The following is a 25,348-nucleotide window of genomic DNA, read 5'->3' on the forward strand; positions in this document are numbered from 1 at the left end:
ATTTGTAAACAACTCACTCATATATATATTTTTTTTTTTAAATGCTTTTATTTGTATAGCAACAACTGATTCCGCAGCACTTTACATGTTTTGGGTGTGGAAGGAAACCCACGCAAACGCAGAGAGAACACAGATTTGAACCCAGGACCCCAGTGCTGCAAGACTACAGTGCTAACCACTAAGCCACTTATTTTTACTCTTTATAAATATGAAGGCTGTAAGAAGAGTTATTCATAATATTATTTGCATGCATACACATTCTGGAGTTTCTCAGTGCTATAGACAGGCATGATTATGTAGTGATGAGCGGCATTGGAAGACTTCTTCCTTTCTGTCAATATTCCCATGGAGAAAGATTATAGTCAACCTCAGTACAACATGATGAGGATAGTATACTAGATTGCATTAAGCTGTGCTCATTTGTAAATTGTTTCATTCAGATATACTTTCGGCTTAGCGTCCATTATACTGATAGATCACAAGTCAGTGGTGTCTAGAGCCATGTTACTATAGGACATATTTTCTCTGTCACTGAGAGCAGCTGCCAAAGGCTCTTCCCCATTTCCATTATCTTTATATAAAACACTTGCATCTTCTCTAATTCCCTGCATATAAAAATGGAAGTGTTAGAGAATCAGATATTAACATAGCACTTATAACATAGTACTTATAAGGACATTTCTCATGACTAGAGATGAGCGAACCTCGCGCATGCTCGAGTCCATCCAAACCCGAACTTTCGGCATTTGATTAGCGGTGGCTGCTGAAGTTGGATGAAGCCCTAAGGCTATGTGGAAAACATGGATATAGTCATTGGCTGTATCCATGTTTTCCAGACAACCTTAGAGCTTTATCCAAGTTCAGCAGCCCCAGCTAATCAAATGCCAAACGATCGGGTTCAGATGGACTCAAACCCGAACCCAGTTCGCTCATCTCTACTCATGACTAGATTAATTAAATAAAAGTATTACATTTAGAGGGATTGTCCTCAATATATGATATTTTATTTAACTCTCTGGTACATGAAAAACAATAGTAATATCAGTAGGTTTGTTTTTTAAAAAAAATCCCTGCCTTCTTATGATGTACCCCCTCAACTAAACACTTCTACGGGTATACATTGCAGCAAAGTTTAAAGGGGTTGTTCACCTTTTTTTTTTTTTTTTCAAATCAACTGGTGCCAGAGATTTGTAATTTATTTCTATTAAGTACTTGAAGACAAGTTTTTTTTATCAGCTGCTGTATGTCCTGCAGGAACTGGTGTATTCTCTCCAGTCTTGACACAGTGCTCTCTGCTGCCACCTCTGTCCATGTCAGGAACTGTCCAGAGCAGTAGCAAATCCCCACAGAAAACCTCTCCTGCTTTCCAGACTGGAAAAAATACACCACATAAACATAAGCATGTTTCTGTGTCTTTATTTATGTAAAAATTGCTGGTTTATTGGCCTAGGAGAGAGTCAGATAAACATGCATATCGTTTTCGGAGAGACCTATAGAATAAAGCTATTATGTCAGTTTTACTGTAAAGTGCATAACGTAGACACGGGGAACCCTCTAAAGTTTCCCAATTTCACCCCAAAAATAAAGATGCCATTACAAAGTACACCTGTTCCTGAAAAAAACTAGTCCTCACATGACCCTGTAGATGGAAAAATAATGTCGCTATAGCCCTTAGAAGGCGAGGAGCAAAAATGAAAATCAGCGTGGTCATTAAGGTCATTTGGTGTCATGAAAGAGTTAATTTATTGTCACTCACCTGGTATTCACTTACGAGTATATTGTTATAATCCGAAGTGACACTGTTAAAACATATTACATTATGTCAAAATACTACATACATTATATGGCTGGGTTCACACACAGTATATTTCAGTCAGTATTGTGGTCTTCATATTGCAACCAAAACCAGGAGTGGATTGAAAACACAAAGGCTATGATCACACAATGTTGAAATTGAGTGGATGGCTGCCATATAATGGCAAATATTTGCTGTTATTTTAAAACAACAGCTGTTGTATTGAAATAATGGCAGTTCTTTACCGTTATATGGCGGCCATCCACTCATTATGAGGACCACAATACTGACTGAAATATACTGTGTGTTAACCCTGCCTATACATTATAATATATACACACACACACTATATATATATATATATATATATATATATATATATATATATGTATATATTATGTCACTAATGTTAATTTATGGGGCTACTCACATATGACTATAAAATACACATATATCTTAAATACATGTGCTACTTTTATCAATTTTGTGGATGGAAAAAACTAACCCAAGTCAATGGAAAGGTATTACTATACATATTTTTCCAGATCTGATCCATATTGCATCCATATTTCATTTGTATTTTTGAAGTGTCCTGATACCTGCATCTCAGCTACCATCAGCCTAGAGTTGTCATGTGTGTGAGTAAAATTTTTAAGTGTCTTAAATTATGTCTGGGTATAGTAGGTCCTCTTGTGTATACTGTCATTTTGTTTGGAACGCTGCTATACAATGCTAATATTGTATACCCTGAGGTATTATGGACATGCAATGGTTAATACTGTTTTGTATTGGTCACACACTCTTCTGTGAGTTAAGGTTTACCTATCAGCACATCTGCTGCCTCAATCAGCAGTGAATGCCACTTTTCGCCCGGAAGTTTGGGTATACATGACTACCCTCATTGCGATCCAATGCATTACAGTCTTGGCATGTTTGTAACCATAGATACTTCTGAGCAAAAAATTGAATTTACTGCTAATCGGGTCAGATGTGCTGACAGGTACACGTATAAACTCTTTGTCAGCTTACAGATCACTACTGTCATTTTTTATACACCCTTCATGAAGGACTGTGAGTACCATATAGTACCAAAAGTAGACGTTATATAAAGCAAGTTTGGATTATACATTCATTATTTATTTTTTCGTCCTCATGGAAAACACAGCACTTCCTGTTTTCTGACTATCTTTTTTTCTCAAAGAACAGGAAACAGTCAGAAAACAGGAAGTGCAGTGTATCCCAGGCCATCTGAAGGATCACCGAGAGAAGGCAGTCATGACTCTCTGTACTGGCCGGAATTCCTTTGTTTAGTCTGTTTTTTTCAACAAGCACAAGTCTGCCTTCAGGAAACTGGACCTGGATTTCTGGTAAGTACAGCTTTGTTTTACAGCATGATAACAACAACAAAAAATTAATGTATATGGCAAACTTGCTTCATCTACTGTTAATTTAGATTTTGAAAGTTATAACGACAGGTACACTTTAAGTGATCCAAAGCTTACTGATACACTATACACAATACACTATGGGCATAAAACAGACATTTTCACAAGTAGACTACGTTTTAGTTATTCTGAACTCTCTGGCTAAACTGCAGTATATGTCGGAATACCTTGACCAGTATACCAACATATACTGGCAGGAGATTATATATATATATATATATATATATATATATAATCATGATGTAAACATCTCCTCACTCAAACACATTTTATATAAATATAAAAGGTTCCTTCAATGACTTTGTATATAATGTAGCAGAATGTGTTATACAATATAACCTAAGAGAAATTTTAGTTCTTACCTAGCACTGTCACTGGTAGAGCTTAACGTGTCTATGCCCAGGTCCAACTCAACATTCAGAATAGGATTGGCTCTACAGTATAGTTCATAAATTATGAAAATAGTTCAACATAGAACATTATATTACATTATATTACAGTAATATTAATAAAAATATTTAATATACCACTTCTTATATAGTTTTATCACAACTCTGCAGGAGCTCTGTAATAATGTACATTTGGTTTATGGAGTGCAGATTTTGCAGTAATGGCCTTTGGGCTCCATATAGCATTTGCATAGCCTCGCCCCCCCCCCCCCCCCACAGTGCAACCACAATTTGGAAACAAAATACTTTGAGGCATTTATCTAAGGTGATGTAGTATGCATTTTGACCCAACAGGTATTTTCCAGAAAGAAGTGCATATGTTGGAGAATGCAGATTGCTATGCCATTTCAATACCCAATAAGTTCCTGGTTTTAGGAACACTTTATGTGACCCTATACCTGGACAGGGCTCAGGGCTCATAATTCTTAGGAGTTGCCTAAGCTGTTGTCTGGAGTACCTTTGCAGGGGTTCTTCGAAACTAAATTTGCTACTGCAGATTTGTAATACATTGACTTATTTAATTTTAAAACTCTTATATAACTATAGGGGTCTCAACAATAGCAGATGCAACAGGGCCAGAGAGGCCCCTACCATGTGAGACATGGATCTAGTGGGTTCCTCCACCACCTCCAGCTGGTTCACTATGTAGTGTCCCACCAAAGGTGGTTCCATAAGTCTTTATACCACCCAGGTAAAGTAACTCTCTCAGGTATCACACCAAGTGCTGGTAGCTGCTGATTTCCACTACAGCCACTAGGTGTCTCATTCTCCTGGGCACCGCTGCAGTCCTACAAAAGGTTTAGCCTAACTGTGTTATATGTTTAAACAATCACAGGTGCCTTCACTCTATCTTTCTTGCACTTTCTCACCTTTACTACCTGTCACACCACCCTATATAGGATAGAGGGGTTTCTTGTTTAGGAAAGAGTCAGACAGGTAGGAAGTCAGTCAGACTTTGGAGAGTTAGTCAATTCAGTGAGGTCTAACAGCCAGTATGCAGAGCTGAACCCTAGAGATGGGGTAACCGACTAACCCTTGCCTACACCGAAGATTCTTCTGTCAGTACAGTTACCCCCAAAGGAAAGGAAAGGAGGTTGGTCTACCTGATTTTATGGTTTGTACGGTTTTCTTTCCTCTCTCTCTCTCCTTTCTTTTGCATTGTTAGTTGCATAGTTTATTGTTGCTTTATATGCCATCTCATGTTTAGCCTTTGTACATATAAATGCCTCTGTCTCTTTATGATTCCACAACTGATGTGGGTGTTATTGCCTGTTTGTATTTCTTGAAATACTTAATAAAACATGAAAGGAAGAGGGATTGATCCCCAGTAAAGCAAAGGTGCACTACGCCGAAGTAATTTACTGACACTAGGCTCAACTAGTTGGGGAAATCCTCACTAGTCAGCCCCACTCAGAAACAGAGACCTGGGACTCGTACTACTGTACCTCACTTGGTGGTCTCCGAACTAGTGCAGGCAGAAGGCAGTCAGATACAAGGAAATCTAAACACGAGTATGTGGATTTTTCCGTTAAAGTATTCTATCTAACACACATGCTGGCAGAATACTGTTACTAATAAGACCAAGTCTCCCACCCTGCCCTCACACACGAGTCTTAACTTTTCCTACATTCTCAAGCGTTTCTGAAAGGTCTATCTAAAGTATTATTGTATTTTGCACTAGACACTGGGAGCAGTGTTTTTGTTATATTTTGTATTGCAGTAAAGCTTTTCAAGTAAAGTTATTTAAGTTAGGACTCTGTCATCTATTGCGCTTCACTTTTTACACTGATTTTACACTGTGCTGCCCTCTATGGAATCTCGGACAGAATGTATACACATAGTATACACTCCAGCCGGGATCCCTAAAGGCTCTGCAAGAAACTGACATGTCAGTTTTCTGCAACCGCTATTCATTGAATAGCAGCCACAGAAAATCCTGTCAGTTCAGACAATGGAGCGTGCATCTCCGGCCACACACTCAATTTTATGCATCGAGAAATTTGGATGCGGGCGTGCACAGATGCGCCCTTAAGCGGCACTAAAGATTATTCAGCCGGGATGATCTTATCTGACACCGGTTGTTCCGTGACTCGGCTGGTTCACGGAACTGCCAGTGTCTCACGTTGTGTGAACATAGCCAAAGCCTTCATTGCAAAAAAGTGTTTTTAGATTACTCACCCTTCAGCATTAAATTTATTGGTCCCAGGTATAACTTCCACTCCTTGTGTAATTTCTCCAGTTAAGGACTTTGCAACTTTTGAAGCTTTAATAGCTCGTATTTTTCGTGAATGGCTGTTAAATCAAAAAGGGAAAATGTTAGTCTTTTACATAAATTTTCACCATACTATACTGTGCTATTTTAAACTAACCCTTAGATTTAAATAATTTCCAAAATTCTACATTTATTTTCACATTGACCCTTTAGAATTTGCAGAGACTGCAGGTGCACTCCCCAGTTCTCCCTCTCTCCTGCAAAGAGCAGTGCTAAGCACCGCCCCCACTTCCTGCTTTCCATCCTGGTCTCTCTGTTACTAGAGATGGATTTCCTCTAACCATAAGCAATGGCAGGCAGATTGCAGGGAAGTGAGACAACTAATGGCCAGGGCCTTAGGGGGTACAGAGTCATTTTTGAAATATGAAGTGATTTACAAAAATGTTAGGAATCACATAGGCTATTAAATGGACACAAGTTGCTTGAACGGCATTTAACATTTCAGTGACAAAAAATATTGAGGAAGATAATCTGTCTGAAGAGGGGGGGGGGGGTATAAACTGTCTGTTTTGGTCATAGCAACCAAACAGACCTGTACTTCCAAATAGCAAATGTAAGGAGTGATCGGCACTACAGATCCAGTAAATCACCACGAAATTGGCTGCAATAATGCAATGGCAAACAAGCACAGGATGGTATCACGTCTGGTGGTGCTCACTAAACATAAGAGAAACCATGTCGGCAAATGCAATTCATCCAAAGAGATAGCAGTGGCAACTCACCAATAAGATGACTTGTGCAGATATTTTTATTCAACGCTTGGACATGAACATCGGGCGGACGCCAGACAGGTGCAGGTTACAAGCTCGTTTCGCGCTGTCGCGCTTCAACAGACCCCTCCCACTGGCTACGTCACCCCTGTATAAATACTCCCAACAACAGTGACGTGAACAAACATGTGATCACAATTAAACAACATATACACACAGTTTAAAAACAATGGTACTTGGCAGCTATTCATATTAGGAAGCTACGATCTACCTTCTCGTTAAGGCCGCCTGGACCCTCTGCCCCTGTTCACAAGATCCAAGCCGAGACTGAATGGATCTTGCGAACAGGGGCAGAGGGTCCAGACAGCCTTAACGAGAAGGTAGATCGTAGCTTTCTAATATAAATAGCTGCCAAGTACCATTGTTTTTAAACTGTGTGTATATGTTTAATTGTGATCACGTTTGTTCACGTCACTGTTGTTGGGAGTATTTATACAGGGGTGACGTAGCCAGTGGGAGGGGTCTGTTGAAGCGCGACAGCGCGAAACGAGCTTGTAACCTGCACCCGATGTTCATGTCCAAGCGTTGAATAAAAATATCTGCACAAGTCATCTTATTGGTGAGTTGCCACTGCTATCTCTTTGGATGAATTGCATTTGTGGACCTGTACTTCCACCTGTACTAGGGCTGTTTAAGATATAAAAGCTTCGTTCTGATTTGCTGTTATGGCCACCATTAAGCCAATAGCACCTAACAGAGAATACATCGTTATGAGTCTGCTGTATTCATGAGGGAAACACTCCTCCTGACGCCCTAACCAGGGATTTACAGCTGCCATGTATACGTGCAGATATCACAGCAGCCTTTAGTAAAATATGGAAAGATGCTCCCCTTATGAATACAATGGAGTTATTATAATAAATCTGCTGCATTCTTTGACAGTTCTTTTGTCCTGTTTGGAGACAGCTGACCTCCTCCTATCTCTGCACATGTCATGTCACATCACAACACAGCAAAATCCCAAGTCAGGAAGTCTTTTCTGACTGATATTTCTTATGTATGAGCCTGCCAAAAAATAAATCTCTGGAACTGCTGTGCAAGGGTAAGAACAACAGCTTAGACTTATCAACACTTTTACAAGAAAAGTGGTGTATAAAGGTCACACATTATTTTCATTAAAATATATAATTAAATAAAACCCTCAGGGCTATATTTACATTGACATCGCTAGCTGTTGCATCAGGTTTGCATTGCTCTTTGACAGACAGAATGATGGTATTTTATTTTGAAAACAAAAAGCTAGATAGAAACCTAAGAAACCCATTACACATTATATATCATTATTATTTATTACGCAACAGATACATGATAGTCATCAAGCTTACTGTAATAGAAACTTTGAAAAACGCACATACATTTACATAAATAAAAAAGGTATATACCTTTTCCTCATGCAGACTATGGTGGAAACCATAATGATAATAAGCACAGCTAATACAGCAGCTAAACCAGCAATTATTCCAACAAATATCTTATTTTTATCTTGTATTACTGGCTCTCCAGATCCCTGTAGATGAATAAAACATAAATTATTTTATCATATAAAAGGAGGTAGCCACATATCCCACATGTGACACGAAATGCAAACGGAGAGCACCGCACTAACACTTTTTCACACTGTGCAGTTTGCACACTGCCTTGGTTAACATACAGAAATAAAATTGAAAAATGCTGCAGCACACTGCAAGTGTCAGGACTTAGTGCACAGCACATACTCCCTCCAGTGTATGTACGATAAAAACCTGTTTTAAAGTTTTTTGGTATTGAACTCTGGGGTCACCTTACCGTGCTGAGTTGGTACATTCTATTTGTTCAAATGGTTTGCTAAGAAATATATATATGAAAAACTTTAGAACAGTTTTTTTTATTATATGTACACTGGAGGGAGTATGTGCTGTGCAGTGTGCCCTGACACTTGCAGTTTGCTGCAGCATTTTTCTATTTTTGTCTGTAAGTTAGCCACAGCAGTGTGAACAAGTGCTAGTGGAGTACTGGCTATATGTTTGCTTTTTATGTCATAGAGACATGTCAATAGTTTTGATCGGCCTGAGTGTAAAGACCACAACTGATCAGGAGAACAAGCAGGGAGAAGTTGCATTCAGTGCATTCCTCTCCCGGCTATGTGTCACATTATGTGATGGCTGCATAATGGGAGTCTATGAGACACAGAGCCGGGAGAGAATAACACGGCAGCACAGTCCTCTCCGCTCATTCTACTTATCGGTCAGGGCCTGAACACTCAAACCCTGATCAATAAAAACTTGTCTCTCTGACATGTCAAAAGTTTTTTTTTTCCATGACAGGTACACTTTGAATGTCCTGTATACTAATGTTGGGGCATTTTCAAGATGAAAAAAAAAATTGGCACTGAATGTGAATACTCACAATAATATAGAGACCAAGTTCTAAAAGGCTGGCCAAAACTTCACTGTTATCCTGAATAATTCTATAAAAGATTAAAAAAAAAATAAAAAAAAATCCATAGGGGGAGATTTATCAAAGGGTGTAAAAAAAAAAGACAGAAAATATAGACAAATTTAAGGGCTTAAAATTAAAATAGGGAAGTTAACATTAAAGGGAACCAATCACGGCGAAAATGCCCCTAATGATAAGGAAACGTGCTGGTACATCACCCAGCACGCTCCCCAAACATACCCCTGTACCCTCTGTGCCCTCCTTGATTACACCGTAATCTTACATTTCTGAAGTCCCGCGCTGTATGGTAATTAGGTGTAAGTAGTCACGGTGGGTGTAGCTAGGCAGGGTCCTGGGAAGGTTGAGAGCGCTGTAATCACACAGAGAGGGGCGTGATTGAGACCTGCGCCCCACGTCGGCATCGTGACGACGTCTTTAGCACGCCACACATGTGCAATATGTCAGCGTCTTCTCCCGTCATACAGTGCATGCGCGGCGTGCTAGAGACGTCGCCGCGCTGCCAATGTGGAACGCAGGCCCCCGGGTGACGTCAGCGGAGTGCAGGTCTCAATCAAGCCCCTCTGGGCGTGATTACAGAGCTCACAACTGCCCAGGACCCTGCCTGGCTACACCGACGACCGTGACTAGATCAGACCACCGTGACTACTTAGAGCTAATTACCATACAGCGCGGGAATTCAGAAATGTAAGATTACAGTGTAATCAAGGAGGGCACAGAGGGTACAGGGGTATGTTTGGGAAGCATGCTGGGTGATGTACCAACACGTTTCTTTATCATTAGGGGCATTTTTGCCGTGATTGGTTTCCTTTAACATCAGTTGGACTTTTTCCTGAAAACGTAAAGATATTTCACTATTCATTTCATCCAAGTGGCCTTATTAGTGATGTGAAAAACACTGATATACAGTACATCCTATCTTTCAGGGTGGTGTGGTACTCTCCCCATTATGGAGGCACCCCGTGGCAACAGGCTAGAGATATCTGGATATCCCGTGTTTTGAGACTCGCAACCGAGGCGCCACAGACTCTTGTTTTGCATATTTAAATTTTTGGGGACATCAGTGGAGACCCTTGATTGAGTACTTCATTGAAATTTTTTCACTGATCTCCTTGAGTTCAGTGATTACTGTGTTTTGTTAGCTACAACTATTAAGGCTTTACTGCTGTTTTAATCAGAGACCACCAGTGATCACTATTTATAGCTGGGTTAGTGCTAAACTAACCGACCAGCTAACGCATTGAAGGAGATAGGCTCCATGGACTTATAATGGAGCCTAAAGAAAAGAAGGATGGTACGAGATCTACTACAAATGGCCCTTGCCGAGGTTAACCTCGTGCCCTTTATACCAAAGGGTCAGAAATGGATATACAAAATAGAGAAAGTGGTGCAGTGAGGTCCTCAGGTGTTGGCCAATGTTGGATAATGATATTGTAAACACTAGAGTATAATTAAAAGTGGCAGAATAATAACACAATTAACCAATGTCACAGTATTAAAATCATTTAGTAGTAAGAGATCGGTAGTGTACACAATTATAGAATATAAACACAATTAATAATCATATTTAAAATGTATACGAGATATAGACAATAAATGTAAAGAAAAAATTCACAAAAATGAATATGCACTAAAAAAAAAAAAAAAAAAAAAAAGAATGGGAAAAATAGAAAAAATAAAAATAAAAATAAAAAATGAAAAAATGAAAAATGTCAAATAAAAAATGAAATAAGGTGCGGGGATCGGATAGGTCTCAGTTGATAGGTCCTGATATAACTAAAAGTTTCATCCAAATGATCACTTAATCAGTTAGTTACAGTATTTGATTAGCAGCAATGTATATACTGTATAGCTGTTATGGAGAAATTAGTTGTGAAATCGTGATGCCGTAATTGGATAATTCATCGTTTGTCGGCTTACACGTATAGTCTTTGATTATGCCGGTTCGGGTGAAGTATATAGTTTTAGCAAATAGTCAGTACCAACAGTTGGTTTATTAACTGTATACGTGCTCTTTGTAGTTAACTGGAGAGATACGCTGTGATGCGTGTGGCGGTAAGTTATAGTATTCAAAAGCCGCTAGCTCTGTTAACTTTTGATATAAGTAGGCCACATTGGGTCCGTAATGATAGAGTTACTGGAGAGTGGTAACAAATAATAATGCAGTGTCATAGACACATCTCACCCGTCCTGTGCGGCCGCTCCGTTTCGGACTGTGGAGGTTTAGATGCGAGGTTCGTCCTGGCGGCAGTGGTCCTTGTGCTGGCTGTATAGCGCTGGGAGCGCAGGTTGGCGCTCAATAAGTAGATAAATCGTCTTGCGCTTGCGCAGATAGGACTGTTGCCCGCGGGACCTCGTGTCAGGTTTAGCGCCAGCTACCTTTTATACAGCCCATTTTTTGCATATATATTATTTCCTATGATCATCCATTTGAATCACTCAAATCATCTATACAAATAATAGCACAGAAATTGAATTTTTTGGCGCTAAACCTGACACGAGGTCCCGCGGGCAACAGTCCTATCTGCGCAAGCGCAAGACGATTTATCTACTTATTGAGCGCCAACCTGCGCTCCCAGCGCTATACAGCCAGCACAAAGACCACTGCCGCCAGGACGAACCTCGCATCTAAACCTCCACAGTCCGAAACGGAGCGGCCGCACAGGACGGGTGAGATGTGTCTATGACACTGCATTATTATTTGTTACCACTCTCCAGTAACTCTATCATTACGGACCCAATGTGGCCTACTTATATCAAAAGTTAACAGAGCTAGCGGCTTTTGAATACTATAACTTACCGCCACACGCATCACAGCGTATCTCTCCAGTTAACTACAAAGAGCACGTATACAGTTAATAAACCAACTGTTGGTACTGACTATTTGCTAAAACTATATACTTCACCCGAACCGGCATAATCAAAGACTATACGTGTAAGCCGACAAACGATGAATTATCCAATTACGGCATCACGATTTCACAACTAATTTCTCCATAACAGCTATACAGTATATACATTGCTGCTAATCAAATACTGTAACTAACTGATTAAGTGATCATTTGGATGAAACTTTTAGTTATATCAGGACCTATCAACTGAGACCTATCCGATCCCCGCACCTTATTTCATTTTTTATTTGACATTTTTCATTTTTTCATTTTTTATTTTTATTTTTTCTATTTTTCCCATTCTTTTATTTTTTTTTTTTTTTTTTTTTTTAGTGCATATTCATTTTTGTGAATTTTTTCTTTACATTTATTGTCTATATCTCGTATACATTTTAAATATGATTATTAATTGTGTTTATATTCTATAATTGTGTACACTACCGATCTCTTACTACTAAATGATTTTAATACTGTGACATTGGTTAATTGTGTTATTATTCTGCCACTTTTAATTATACTCTAGTGTTTACAATATCATTATCCAACATTGGCCAACACCTGAGGACCTCACTGCACCACTTTCTCTATTTTATAATGAAGCCTATCTTTTGTAATATGGCGTAGGGAATGCACTTCAGCACTGAAATTCGACCGATCCTAAAGAACCCTGGGTTTTCTTTGTTTTTTTTGCTTATATAGTGCAGCAGAGGCTAAACTATGAAAATAAAGCAGGGGTTCATGTGTATACCCGTGGCCTTCCTGTCTTAGCTGTCATACAGAATGCAGTCTCTTCACTGCCATTCCCCTAATGATCTCATCACCTAGTTTTGATGCATTGTGTTATTGTTATAAAGTTATAGTTTATATCAAAATATAGAACTATTTTATATTTTTTATAGAACTATAGAAAAAAACTCTACAAAACTATTGCCATGAAAACATGCTCATTATTTACCACCTACAGTCATTCCTTTTCATCTGTTCACACATTGTTTTATTTTCACTAAAAGTTACAGCTGTATTTTCCTTTCATTTAACGTTGTTCCATTTAACGTTGAACATAGCCTAATTCAGTATTGATGTGTGATGTTACATGCTCCTCCTCAATAAGTATAATCTTCTGATACCTAACATAACCCTAAATCTATTCTTCTGTTCTCAATCTCTTTCTTTATTCTTTTCACTCTCTCTTTGCTCCACTTGTTTATTCATCTCTTCTTACTATCCACCTCCTTTTTGTTAAATAGTTTAGATGACAACTTTATATTCTTGTACTAGTCTCACAAGAATAGAAATGTAACAAGTTCTATTTATATATTGTTCCCGACTTTGATTATAAACATAGGCCCATAACATGCGGCTATGTGCTTGCTGATGAAAATGACTACTTTTAGAAATGCAATACTCTTAAACACCAACCTGTATAGTTCGTCAGGAGTTATGGCAGTGCCATTTGTGTATATGCAGTAAACTGTCAGGATACTCTGCTCACCAGCTCTGAGAAAGACAGAGAAATTTAAACAATGTTTTGTGGTAATACAAGATAACTTCAAAAGGTTTATTGTATTACAAGTGCTTTTGTTTACATAAAAAAAATGTTCTTTTTGAATCCTTATGATAAACTCACTTGACTTACATAGTCTCAGCACACTAGCATTTAACAAAAGGTATGTTTGCTTCAAATCTATTTAAAATCAGATGCAGAAAATGTGTCTGCGCAAAAACAGATTAATTAGACTAGTGTGCTAGTCCACTATGCATACTAGGCGGGGCAGGCCAAGTGGGGGTTCTCTGTGCGCCCGGGCAATGCCTCCAGTGCTCCTAAGGAGCCAACTTGCCTATCAGTTTTGGTCAAAAGGCTGAAGAACGTCGGGAATAACCACACTGCTAACATGAAGTAGAAGCAACAGGGGAATATCAGGAGGTTCGTTTTGATTGCCTAACTATAATAACTGATTTACAATTCATGAATTCTTCAATTTCTCTGCATGGTCACATGAGTCCTTTCTTTCTATCTTCTGCTGATGTCATGTCTGCTTAGCGTGCATTGCAAAGCACTGTACCTATACATCAGCAGAAGAGAATAAATGGGCAGATCCTTCATAGTCTCATACTGAGCATGTGCTTCTAATCTTGGCAGACACATGCACTGCATGAACAAGCCAGTGCTCCCGCATGATCTATCATGTTGATATACAACACACTCACATATCCAGGTACCATTCTGTCCTACAAATTGCATGCTTAGGTAGACTAAAAGGTCCCCTAGATATGCAAGAACTCACATATCAACATGAAAAGTGCCACATGTGACCTATGCAACTGACTAAACTGGCAGTGCATGCTCAATATGACACTATGGAAGACCAGCCCATTTCTACCTCTTAGATCAGGGATTGGGAACATTCAGCCTCCCAGCTGTTGCAAAACTACAATTACTATCATAACCCCTACATCAAAAAAATCCCCCCAAAAATTATATTGTCCACAACCATAAGTTGGAAAGTTCATCAATTTTATTTCAACAAAAACCAGCCCCCCCATAAAAACACATACACTGAAGACATTTAAAACCCAGGTGAGACTTGGCATATAAAAAGGGCCCTCCACTCTCCCACTCCATTCGCTGGACAAAGCGGTAGCGAAACGCGTTGGAGTGTGGAGGAGTGGAGTCAGGACGCATGGCCACTGGGTCGGTATAGTGTGAGAAGTGGGACTAGTTGGGAGATGTTTGGGCCTGGTTGGGTCTGAGTACAGCTATCGGGACTCCATGCAATTGAACTATTGAGGGACTAGTGCAATACTGCACATGTGAGTTGTTGGTCGATAAGGGCTTGTGCAATATAGGTAATGTACTGATCTATGTGCAATATAACGAATATACAGGCTATGTGCAATTTGATTGGGTTGTTCCCTAATTTTATGATGTTTGAATAGTCCTCTTTAACAATAATCATAGACTTGACTTGATTTTTCACTCCCAGTAGGATCTATCAATTCCCATTTCCCACAAATAGACTGTATTTATTGTGTGTGATATCTATTTCATTGTTTGATTTAATGTTCCTGACTCCCAATTGATGTGGTTTTAAATGTCTTCAGTGTATGAGTTTTTATGGGGGGACTGGTTTTTGTTGAAATAAAATTGATGAACTTTCCAACTTATGGTTGTGGACAATATAATTTTGGGGGGATTTTTTTTGATGTAGGGGTTATATTTATGTGTAAAAAATCTCAGATTGGAGTATTTGGTTAAGGTTTGATGTTCTTATGTAGGTGTAATTTAATACAATTACTATCATGACTAGACAGTCAGGGCCAAACTTTCATGATTATAGTATAGTGGAAAGGTCTTTAATTATTGGAAAACATGTTTCATTTATGGTAAAGAAATGTTATTAATCGGTCATTTGAACAAATCACTAGAGGTTCAAAATTCTTAAATTCAAATTATAATGTACAAATGGTCCCCCAAGTTACAATTCTTTGAGCGGAGAGTATTGGAGAGCTGAGGTGCCTGTGGCATCACTTTGGTGGGACTCTGAGCGGAGTCCGCGGCGGGGGCTCTGTGCGGAATTCCACCTGTTTTACAATTGACATAAAAATGCAGTTGGTACGCGTGTTCCGCAAATAAATTGTGACTGGAAGCTAGGAGATGAATTAGTACCATTGATTGAGGTTAAATTAATGCCCAAAACAACAACAACTAATTATGTGGCATGGAAATGACATTCTGCAGCGGAAATCAGAATCAATCTATCGGATTGCTATCACTGATTAACATTTATTTTTTCCTATGAAAAACCCATTATGTGAACATCCCCTTACTGTATGTTTGGATATATCTGCCACTGACCTCAACTATAATAAAGAAATAAAAACTCTTTACATATCAAATTTGAAGATGCAGGAAACTTCTCTATCATGTACTGAGGTCATATGGATACATTCACTTTACATGCCAAATAATGAGAAAAATACCTTAATGTAAATATATATTCTCTGCTAATCCAAGAAATAATTGTCATCAATATACCTAGATATAAAGTGACACATCCTTTGCATGCTTAGTATATTCTTTCTAAAAGAATCGGAATGTGTAGGCGTTCAAACAGTGGGACCCCATGATGTAAGCTTACCTCTAGCACACCTTGAAAACGGGTTATTCTCACCAGGTAAAATTTCTTTAAGCCATTTTACACAATTACCTGATCTGACATAAACAACTCTGTTTGGGAAAAAACTAATTGACTTACAGTATACCCATAAACTTGTCAGGTACAGCGCCTTTATGAACAGATGGTGGTAAAGTTGTTATTTTTCTCAAACATTGTTAAATTTTTATTCAGTTTTCAATTTGTAACCTATAACTGAATCACACATACTTTGTACTGCCAACTGTTCCTTTCCAAATTTTGAGAACAATATGGTCCGTTTTATATCAAATTAAATCTAGACACCTTTGTTACATATGATAAATGTGTGCTAGTCTACAAATATCACATTTTATTTATTACTCAAGCATCTGAAACAAAAATTAGAGTTTATAAAATGCAGACATTTTGAATGTAAAACAAACAAGTAATCATACCATTTCTGTACTATTTATTTAGCTTACCGGTTGTCTCTCTTTGAGGAGTCCGCAGATTCAATCCCAGCCACAAGCACTGTAGAGCCAGTTGCTAATGTAAGCTGCCTGTTGCATAAATATTACATATAAAATATTACATATAATGCAAAGAAATGGTAATGCAGTCCATCTGAAGAAATCATAAAATGACTTTAAAGCGGGGGGGGGGGGGGGGGGGGGAATTTAAGTTTTAATAAAAAACAGATATGTAAATGAGCTCAGGAGCACTGGTGGCGTTCCTCAGCCCACCTGCTGCCTCCTTCGGTCACTACTACTTATGCATATTCAATCATGCATAAGCGGACGGTCTTTAGGTAGGTGTGAACCAAAAGAGGCAGAGGCCAGGCCAAATGGTGCAATTGGGGTACCAAGGAATACCCCCAGTGCTCCAAACCAGCGCATTTACATACTTTTTTTTTTTTTATTAAAGTTCACAAAAAAGTAGAGCCAACAAAGAAAAGAAGACCGGTGCTAGAAAGATGAGGGATGGCATGCAGAGATATATCAGCAGGTTCATTTACATAAAGCTGCTAATAGTTTCCCTTTAGGGGTCCATTTACACAGAAAGATTATCTGACAGATTATCTGCCAAAGATTTGAAGCCAAAGCCAGAAATAGACTATAAACAGGGAACAGGTCATAAAGGAAAGCCTGAGATTCCTCCTCTTTTCAAATCCATTCCTGGCTTTGGCTTCAAATCTTTGGCAGATAATCTGTCAGATAATCTTTCTGTGTAAATGGGCCCTAAAGAACTAATTGAAGTTCAAGAGAAAAGCATTTTTAATAAAAAAAAAAAACTAAATACAAGAACAAGGGGCCACAATCTTAGGTTAGTTAGGGGGAAAAAAATCAGAAACAACATGGGAAAATATTACTTTACTGAAAAAATAGTCGATGCTTGGAACAAACTTCTAGTAGATGTGGTTGATGAATCTACATTAACTGACATTTAAGTGATATTGTACCCCCCTTTCCAAAGAAGTAGTTCTCCGCACCATTCTTAATCTTATATTTTGGACATTTCATGTCTTACTGTATAAAGGATTTCTTTGTGGTCTCTCCCCTCAAAAATGTATGCTATTGTTGGTGTACAGTGTCGTAGGGGCGGGGCTTAACGGCCGTGGAACCCCCATATTTCCACCCACATCAGAGCATAAATCTGTCCGCGCACAGACTGTGTTCTGTGGACCAGACCTCAGAGCTCCCAGCATCATTATTAGTTATCATGCCGGAAGCTCTCAAACTGTTTAAAAATTTGTACTAGTGTACCGTGCTCTGTTTTGTAAATTAAATTCCACTCTTAGGCTGGGTTAACACACAGTATATGCAACCAAAACCAGGAGTGGATTGAAAACACAGAAAGGCTCTGTTCACACACTGTTGAAATTTAGTGGATGGTCGCCATTTAATGGCAAATATTTGCTCTTATTTTAAAAAAGCGGCTGTTGTATTGAAATAATGGCAGTTATTTACTGTTATATGGCGGCCATCCACTCAATTTCAACATTGTGTGAACAGAGCCTTTCTGTGTTTTCAATCCACTCCTGGTTTTGGTTGCAATATGAGGACCACAATACTGACTGAAATATACTGTTTGTGAACCCAGTCCAAGTAAGATTTTTTTTCACCTTTTTCTCTAACATCTGTTACCTGTTTGATCCCTGCATTGTATAATGTTTTAATCACTCCAAGCTTTCTAAATTCCACCAAATAATTATTATGCCAAAGAGGTGCAAATTCAAGTACTTCTATTTTTAACACTTTTTTTTATCTCCTTCCACCTAAAGATTGTATCACCATCCATTTTTACAATTCTTCTTCTTCTTCTAACTTTCCTGATTGCAACAATTGAAAAATGTCTTGCACTCCATGCTTTCACTTAGCATCTTGTAAAAATTATTATTGTTTCCATAGATAAGCCAAAAGACCTGCAAGGCCAAAAATTACCTATTTATATCTGGTCCCCCCAATGCTCCTCTTCCCATTGGTGCATTTAGTCCTTCTAATTTCATACAAACTCTTCTATGTCCCCATATTAATGTGTTATAGGCCGTCTTTATTCTCTTAAAGTGTCGCTGTCGTTATAACTTTCAAAATCTAAATCAGCAGTAGGTGTCATATAAAGCAAGTATGCAATTTACATTCATTATTTATTTTTTAGTTATCATGGAAAACACAGCACTTCCTGTTTTCTGACTCTTTTTTTTTTTTTCTCAAAAAACAGTCACAGTGAAAAGGCAGTCATGTGATTGACGGACACATTGAGCCATGACTCTCGGTACTGGCTGGAATTCCTGTGTTTAGTCTGTTTTTTTTAACCAGCAAAAGTCTAAAAATCTGCCTTTAGGAGACTGGACCTGGATTTCTGGTAAGTATAGCTTTGTTTTACATCATGATAACAACAAACAAAATAATGAATGTAAATTGCAAACTTGCTTTATATCACATCTACTGTTGATTTAGATTTTGAAAGTTATAACGACAGTGACACTTTAAGAGATTTTACCTCCATCCATACCAGAGTGGAGGCGAGAGATATAGCAATTTTTGGAAACAGACACTTAACCCCCTGATCAGACCTTAACCCCTAGCCTGTGGATAGAGGATAAGTTTTGGGGGCTACAGGACCCCTGCAAAGCCTGTATATTAAATATACATATTCTTACCTGCTGATCATTTGCACATTCTCAGTAAGCTCATCAACAGACCTGGAGAACTGCAGCACCAGTCTATAAGATTCATCTACTGTAAATATCTAGTTTAGAGGGGAAGCATACAATAAGTAAATTATATATTTTAGGTAAAAAAAAAAAATATGATAAGGATGCAAATTAAGTTATTGGGATCCTGATTGGAAACATTAAAAAGCTCATCTTTGCTATTGAGTGATGGCTGTCCAATAAAAACAGCTGTCATTTTGACGGTGTCCAGTATTGTTTTCAAGTCCGTAGAGTGCTCCCACTATCCATCCATAAAAATTACACATTGGGCATCCGTATTGCATCCGTATTTCCGTAAATCTGTTTTTCTGCGCAATACTAGTTAATAAAGTTGATTAGGTTAAAAAAAAACTAGTACCAGTAAGCCCAACCCCTAAAAAAAGTCACAGGATCGTTTGTCAGCCATTTTACTTTGCCATTTCCGGTTTGCTTTAGTGTGACACAGTTCTGTTAATTAGTTCATTCTCTGTCTGTTTGCAAGCACATGTGCTTCTGCAGCTCCTTCTTCTTGGTTGTAGTTGCTTAGAAGCACAACCTTATGACCTATGAGTCATCCGTATCTTTTTACAGAAATATGGAAATACAGATGCCAAACAGGTCACTATCTGTAAAAATAGCTGATCCCATTGATTTCTATGAGAGGAGGATCCTTAACCCCTTAAGGTCAAAGACAATTTTCGTTTTTGCACTTTAGCTTTTTCCACTTTATGTTTTAAAGGCCATAGCCAGTGGCGTAGCGACCGCGGTCGCAGTGGTCGCCGCCGCAACCGGGCCGCTACCAAGGGGGGGCCCGCGAGGCCCCCCCTTGCCACTGTACTGCTCCCCTCCCACTCCCTCTCGTGACCACAAGCAATGTTTTTGCTTGCGATCACAAGAGGCAGGCTGGGACAGGCCCCCGGCTGTCTTGCGGCTCCCCAGAGAGCTCTGTGTGTGCAGGGTAAGTACTTCCGGTGGAGGGAGCATTGCGTTGAAAAAAAAACAGGTCCTGCGAAGCTCCACCCCCTCCACGGGAAGCCCCACCCGCCAATGCGTGTGACTAGGGGACTAAAGAGAAATCATTCAGGTGAGTATAGATTTTTTTGTTTTAAAGGGGATGATGAGGGGTGCAGTGGTATGATGATGAAGGAACAAGAGGATGATGGGGGTGTGGTGGTATGATGATGAAGGAACAAGAGGATGATGAGGGGTGTAGTGGTATGATGATGAAGGAACAAGAGGATGATGAGGGGTGAAGTGGTATGATGATGAAGGAACAAGAGGATGATGGGGGTGTAGTGGTATGATGATGAAGGAACAAGAGGATGATGGGGGTGTAGTGGTATGATGATGAAGGAACAAGAGGATGATGAGGAGTGTAGTGGTACGATGATGAAGGAACAAGAGGATGATGGGGGGTGTAGTGGTATGATGATGAAGGAACACGAGGATGATGGGGGGGTGTAGTGGTATGATGAAGGAACAAGAGGATGATGGGGGATGTAGTGGTATGATGATGAAGGAAAAAAATGATGATGAGGGGTGTAATGATATGATAATGAAGGAACAAGAGGATGATGGGGATGTAGTGGTATGATTATGAAGGAACAAGAGGATGATGAAGGAACAAGAGGATGATGAGGGGTGTAGTGTTATGATGATGAAGGAACAAGAGGATGATGGGGATGTAGTGGTATGATGATGAAGGAACAAGAGGATGATGAGGGGTGTAATGATATGATGATGAAGGAACAAGAGGATGATGAGGGGTGTAATGATATGATGAAGGAACAAGAGGATAATGAGGGGTGTAATGATATGATGAAGGAACAAGAGGATAATGAGGGGTGTAATGATATGATGAAGGAACAAGAGGAGGATGAGGGGTGTAATGATATGATGAAGGAACAAGAGGAGGATGAGGGGTGTAATGATATAATGAAGGAACAAGAGGAGGATGAGGGGTGTAGTGGTATGATGATGAAGGAACAAGAGGATGATGAAGGAACAAGAGGATGATGAGGGGTGTAGTGGTATGATGATGAAAGGGCAGGAGGATGAAGGGGTAGTAGTATTATGATAGAGGAGGTTGTAGTATGATGATGGAGGGGCAGGAGGATGAAAGGGGTAGTAGTATGATGATGTAGGGGCAGGAGGAGGGGACAACATGGGGGAATCTGTAAGGGGGATAAAATGGGGGGCCATCTATATGAGGGGTAATGTGGGGGGCGATCTATATGGGGGATAACATGGGGGCATCTATAAAAGGGACAACACAGGGGGCCATCTATAAGGGGGAAACATTAGGGGCCATCTATAATGTGGACTACACGGGGGGTGTATACAATAGGGGGATATGTACTATAAGGGTGATCACATAGTGTCAGGGCTACCTACTAAATGAGGGTGTAAAGGGGCCAATACAGATGTGTAGTGTGTAGAGAGATGAGGATGGTGAGGAGCGAGGAGCCTAATATCTTTCTCTGGCAGATTCTGTGGATTCGTGGTTCGGAGAAGTTCTCATAATGGCCCAGGGCAGATGGAGAAGATGAAGACGTCCCCTGTGAGTCACTTGATATAACTGCACTGTAATATATATGGTGTATAGAGCCTGTGTACAGTGCGTCCACCTCTATATGACTGTATTAAGTGATATTGGTCTATGTACAGAGGATTTTATTCAGTAACAGCAGTGGTGTTAGTCAGTATGTGGTAGTGTTAATCAGTAGCAGCGGTGGTGTTGGTCAGTATGTGGTGTTATTAGTTAGTATGTGGTAAGGGGGGGCCCAAGTTGACCTCTTGCACCAGGGCCCAAGAGACATTAGCTATGCCCCTGGCCATAGCACTTGCATTTTTTCACCTAGAGACCCACATGAGCCCTTATTTTTTGCGACACCAATTGTACTTTGCAATGACAGACTTTATTTTCCCATAAAATATGCTGCGAAACCGGAAAAAAATCATTTGCGCTGTCAAATTTTAAAAAAAGGAATTTGCTTTTATTTCAGGGAGTTTCATGTTTACGCCATTTACCCTGGGGTAAAACTGACAAGTCGTTACAATTACAACGATATATAAAATGTATAACTTTTATTTTATTTGATGGCTTGTAAAAAATTCAAACCATTGTTAACAAATATATGTTCCTTAAAATCGCTCTATTCCCATGTTTATAACGCTTTTATCCTTTGGTCTATGGGGCTGTGTGAGGTGTCATTTTTTTGCGCCATGACATGCACTTTCTATGCGATATGCGACTTTTTGATCGCTTTTTATTACATTTTTTCTGGATTTGATGCGACCAAAAAAGCGCAATTTTGAACTTTGGAATTTTTTTGCACTGACGCTGTTTACCGTGCGAGATCAGGAATGTGATAATTTAATAGTTCAGGCGATTACGCACACGGCGATACTAAATATGTTTATTTATTTGTTTATTTATGTTTATAAAATGGGAAAAGGGGGGTGATTTGGACTTTTATTAGGGGAGGGGATTTTTTATTAAAGGAGAATTTCGGCCAAAATTTATTTTTGATATGTTGTTACTTATGAAAAGTTATACAAATTTCTAATGTACATTAATTATGGGAAATGCACATATAGGGCTATTTCCCTTAATTTAGTAGATTAGGAAGTGCTAGAATTCTCTCAGATCCAGTGACGTCACGACCAAAGGTGTAATTCCTATGGAGTGTCCAGCAGAGGGCGCTCTATATATAGAAGTCTATGGGACTTTATTGTGTCTATAGATGTCTATGTAAAGTAATGTAATGTAGTGTAGTGTACAGTATGCTTTATTGAATGAATACATCTATGGAATACTTTGGGGAGCAAGGGTACTTGCTCCCCAAAGTATTGCATAAAGGTATTCATTCAATATTTTAGGATATCACAGTAAGCCCGCCGATCCACCGCATTACCGCCATCCGCCGATCCGCCGCATTCTCGCCGATGCGGACTATATACACTGAACTACAGCTCCCATCATCTGCTTATAGTATGAACAGGTGATGGGAGCTGTAGCTGGGTTATGGATATGACTTGCCTGCCGCCGCTGATGCCACTGCTTATGCCGCCGGGCGCAGGGGGGAGACGCTCAGTACACAGGAGCACTCCCCCTCCTCCTCCTTCTTCCGGGATACCTTCCCCCCTATACCACTGCTAACTCCCCGCCTCGCCACCGCTCTCAGCTCTCATATACCGGATCCCGATGCATCCTTTTATTTTTACATTAACTAGAAGTCCCCCTGGGGGACTTGTATATACACAGCACTGATCTCTCATAGAGATCAATGCTGTGTATATACAGTACACAGCAAAGATCCATCAGATCGTGATACATTGCACTGGCCTGCTGCAGACCAGTGCAATGTATTGCCAAGCCGGGATTAACGTCATTGTGATACGGCCTGGCCAGAAGCAAGGATCTCCGTGATCCGTCCCACTAGACACCAGGGATGTGCGAGCAAAGCCTCTAAATGCAGCTGTCCGGTTTGACTGCTGCATTTAGAGGCTTAATTAGCTGGTGCGGCAACGGGACCCGCGCCGGCTAATAGAGGCGCTTCCCGGCTGCACATATCAGCCAGGAGCAGCGCCGTTTAGAGCGGGGTCCCGGCGGGACCCCTCTCTAAACTCCCCCCGCGGCATCATGACGTACCAGGTACGTAATGGGTCACTAAGGGGTTAAAAAAATCTGCACTAGGACACGTCCTTTTTTTTCAGCACTGGTTTGCATCCTTGTAATCTGCTGATAGTCTGAATAGCCCAATAGACATCAATGTGCACTAACTCGAATACGGAAATACACATCAGTATATTACAGGACATGTGAATAAGGCCTTAGGGTATGTTAAGAATTTTAGGTTTTTAATTACAATTACTGAATACAAAGACTGAGACAGTTTATAAATGGAGGAGATGTATAAAGGAAAGACTTCTCTTATTTTCAAAGTTATTCCTGGCTTTGTATTTGATAGTTGCAACTACAACCCTGAATACTGATTATATAAAGGCCCAGTAATGCACTTAAAGTAATTGACCTTTACTACAGAAAATAAAATCGCAAAAAAAGAAAACAAAAATTGGAAAATTTAAAATAGGGCTGGTACTTTGTTCTAGGTCCAGAAAACTGAAGATATACAGTAGGTTCTGGCACCATCTGGTTTGTAGGGCATGTGTTGTGCACAGCTGCGTCAGTCTGATCTAGGCAGGTAGTGTAATATGGAAGTTCCTTAGCTATTTAATAGGGAGGCTATTGATAGCAGGTCTGGGTTGGTTGATTTTTTACTATGTAGAAAAGATAAATCTATTTCACTGACATAATTCTTTCTAGTGAACAGCCAGACAAATTTCTTTTATAGTGGGCAACCAACTGTTGCATTGTGGCAATGGGTTCTCTTTTATGAAAGTATTTTTTTTTGTAATAGACAGTCAGAGTTTGTCTGTATAGAATGTGTTTACCTTGAAAAATTAGCATGTCAGTGAGTTCCTAGGGGAAATGTATAATGTTTATAGCAGACAACCAAAGGTATTTGGGCCTTAGTGCAGTGTTGTTTTGCCATGTGGGTTGATAAAGTATATGCATGTGCCATATTAGTTGTGTGTTCTTGTTCATGGTGGAAGAATAAAGTATTTTTTTACAGCCATTGCTTGTCTGAATGTTATATATGTTGCAATGAAATTATAGAATTCAGGGATTTGTTAAAATCACTAAGGGATTTGATCAAATCACAGGAAATGATGAAATGGCCAAGCCCTTCCATCATTTCCCTGAAGAAAGTCAAGGATTTGATCAAATTCAGGGAATTTGATAGAATGAACGAGTCAGGAGTTGCCCAGCTCTATATTTATTATATTTATAAGTAACACGACAATAGTCATTGAAACAAAAGTTATTTATTTGAAATTAATTAACAGGTAAAGGTAATAGGTAGCTTAACTAATAATTCTTAGGGAGCAGGAGGCATC

At 39.4% G+C, this 25,348-nt stretch overlaps 1 protein-coding gene across 1 annotated transcript in view; it reads right to left on the reverse strand.

Moving 5' to 3' along the window:
• Positions 1-25,348, reverse strand: part of CDHR2 (cadherin related family member 2) — an 80,817-nt gene continuing 55,469 nt past the window's right edge. The window contains exons 24-32 of the mRNA XM_069972752.1: positions 19,352-19,440; positions 16,674-16,751; positions 13,475-13,552; positions 9,117-9,177; positions 8,114-8,238; positions 5,868-5,981; positions 3,603-3,674; positions 1,757-1,799; positions 1-605 (exon numbers count right to left, since the gene is read on the reverse strand). Coding sequence (XP_069828853.1) covers positions 477-605; positions 1,757-1,799; positions 3,603-3,674; positions 5,868-5,981; positions 8,114-8,238; positions 9,117-9,177; positions 13,475-13,552; positions 16,674-16,751; positions 19,352-19,440 — 789 coding nt within the window. The 3' untranslated portion in view covers positions 1-476. The remainder of the gene's footprint in view (positions 606-1,756; positions 1,800-3,602; positions 3,675-5,867; positions 5,982-8,113; positions 8,239-9,116; positions 9,178-13,474; positions 13,553-16,673; positions 16,752-19,351; positions 19,441-25,348) is intronic.

The sequence above is a fragment of the Dendropsophus ebraccatus genome, chromosome 1 (genome assembly GCF_027789765.1).
Source record: "Dendropsophus ebraccatus isolate aDenEbr1 chromosome 1, aDenEbr1.pat, whole genome shotgun sequence".
NCBI classification, from domain to species: Eukaryota; Metazoa; Chordata; class Amphibia; order Anura; family Hylidae; genus Dendropsophus; species Dendropsophus ebraccatus.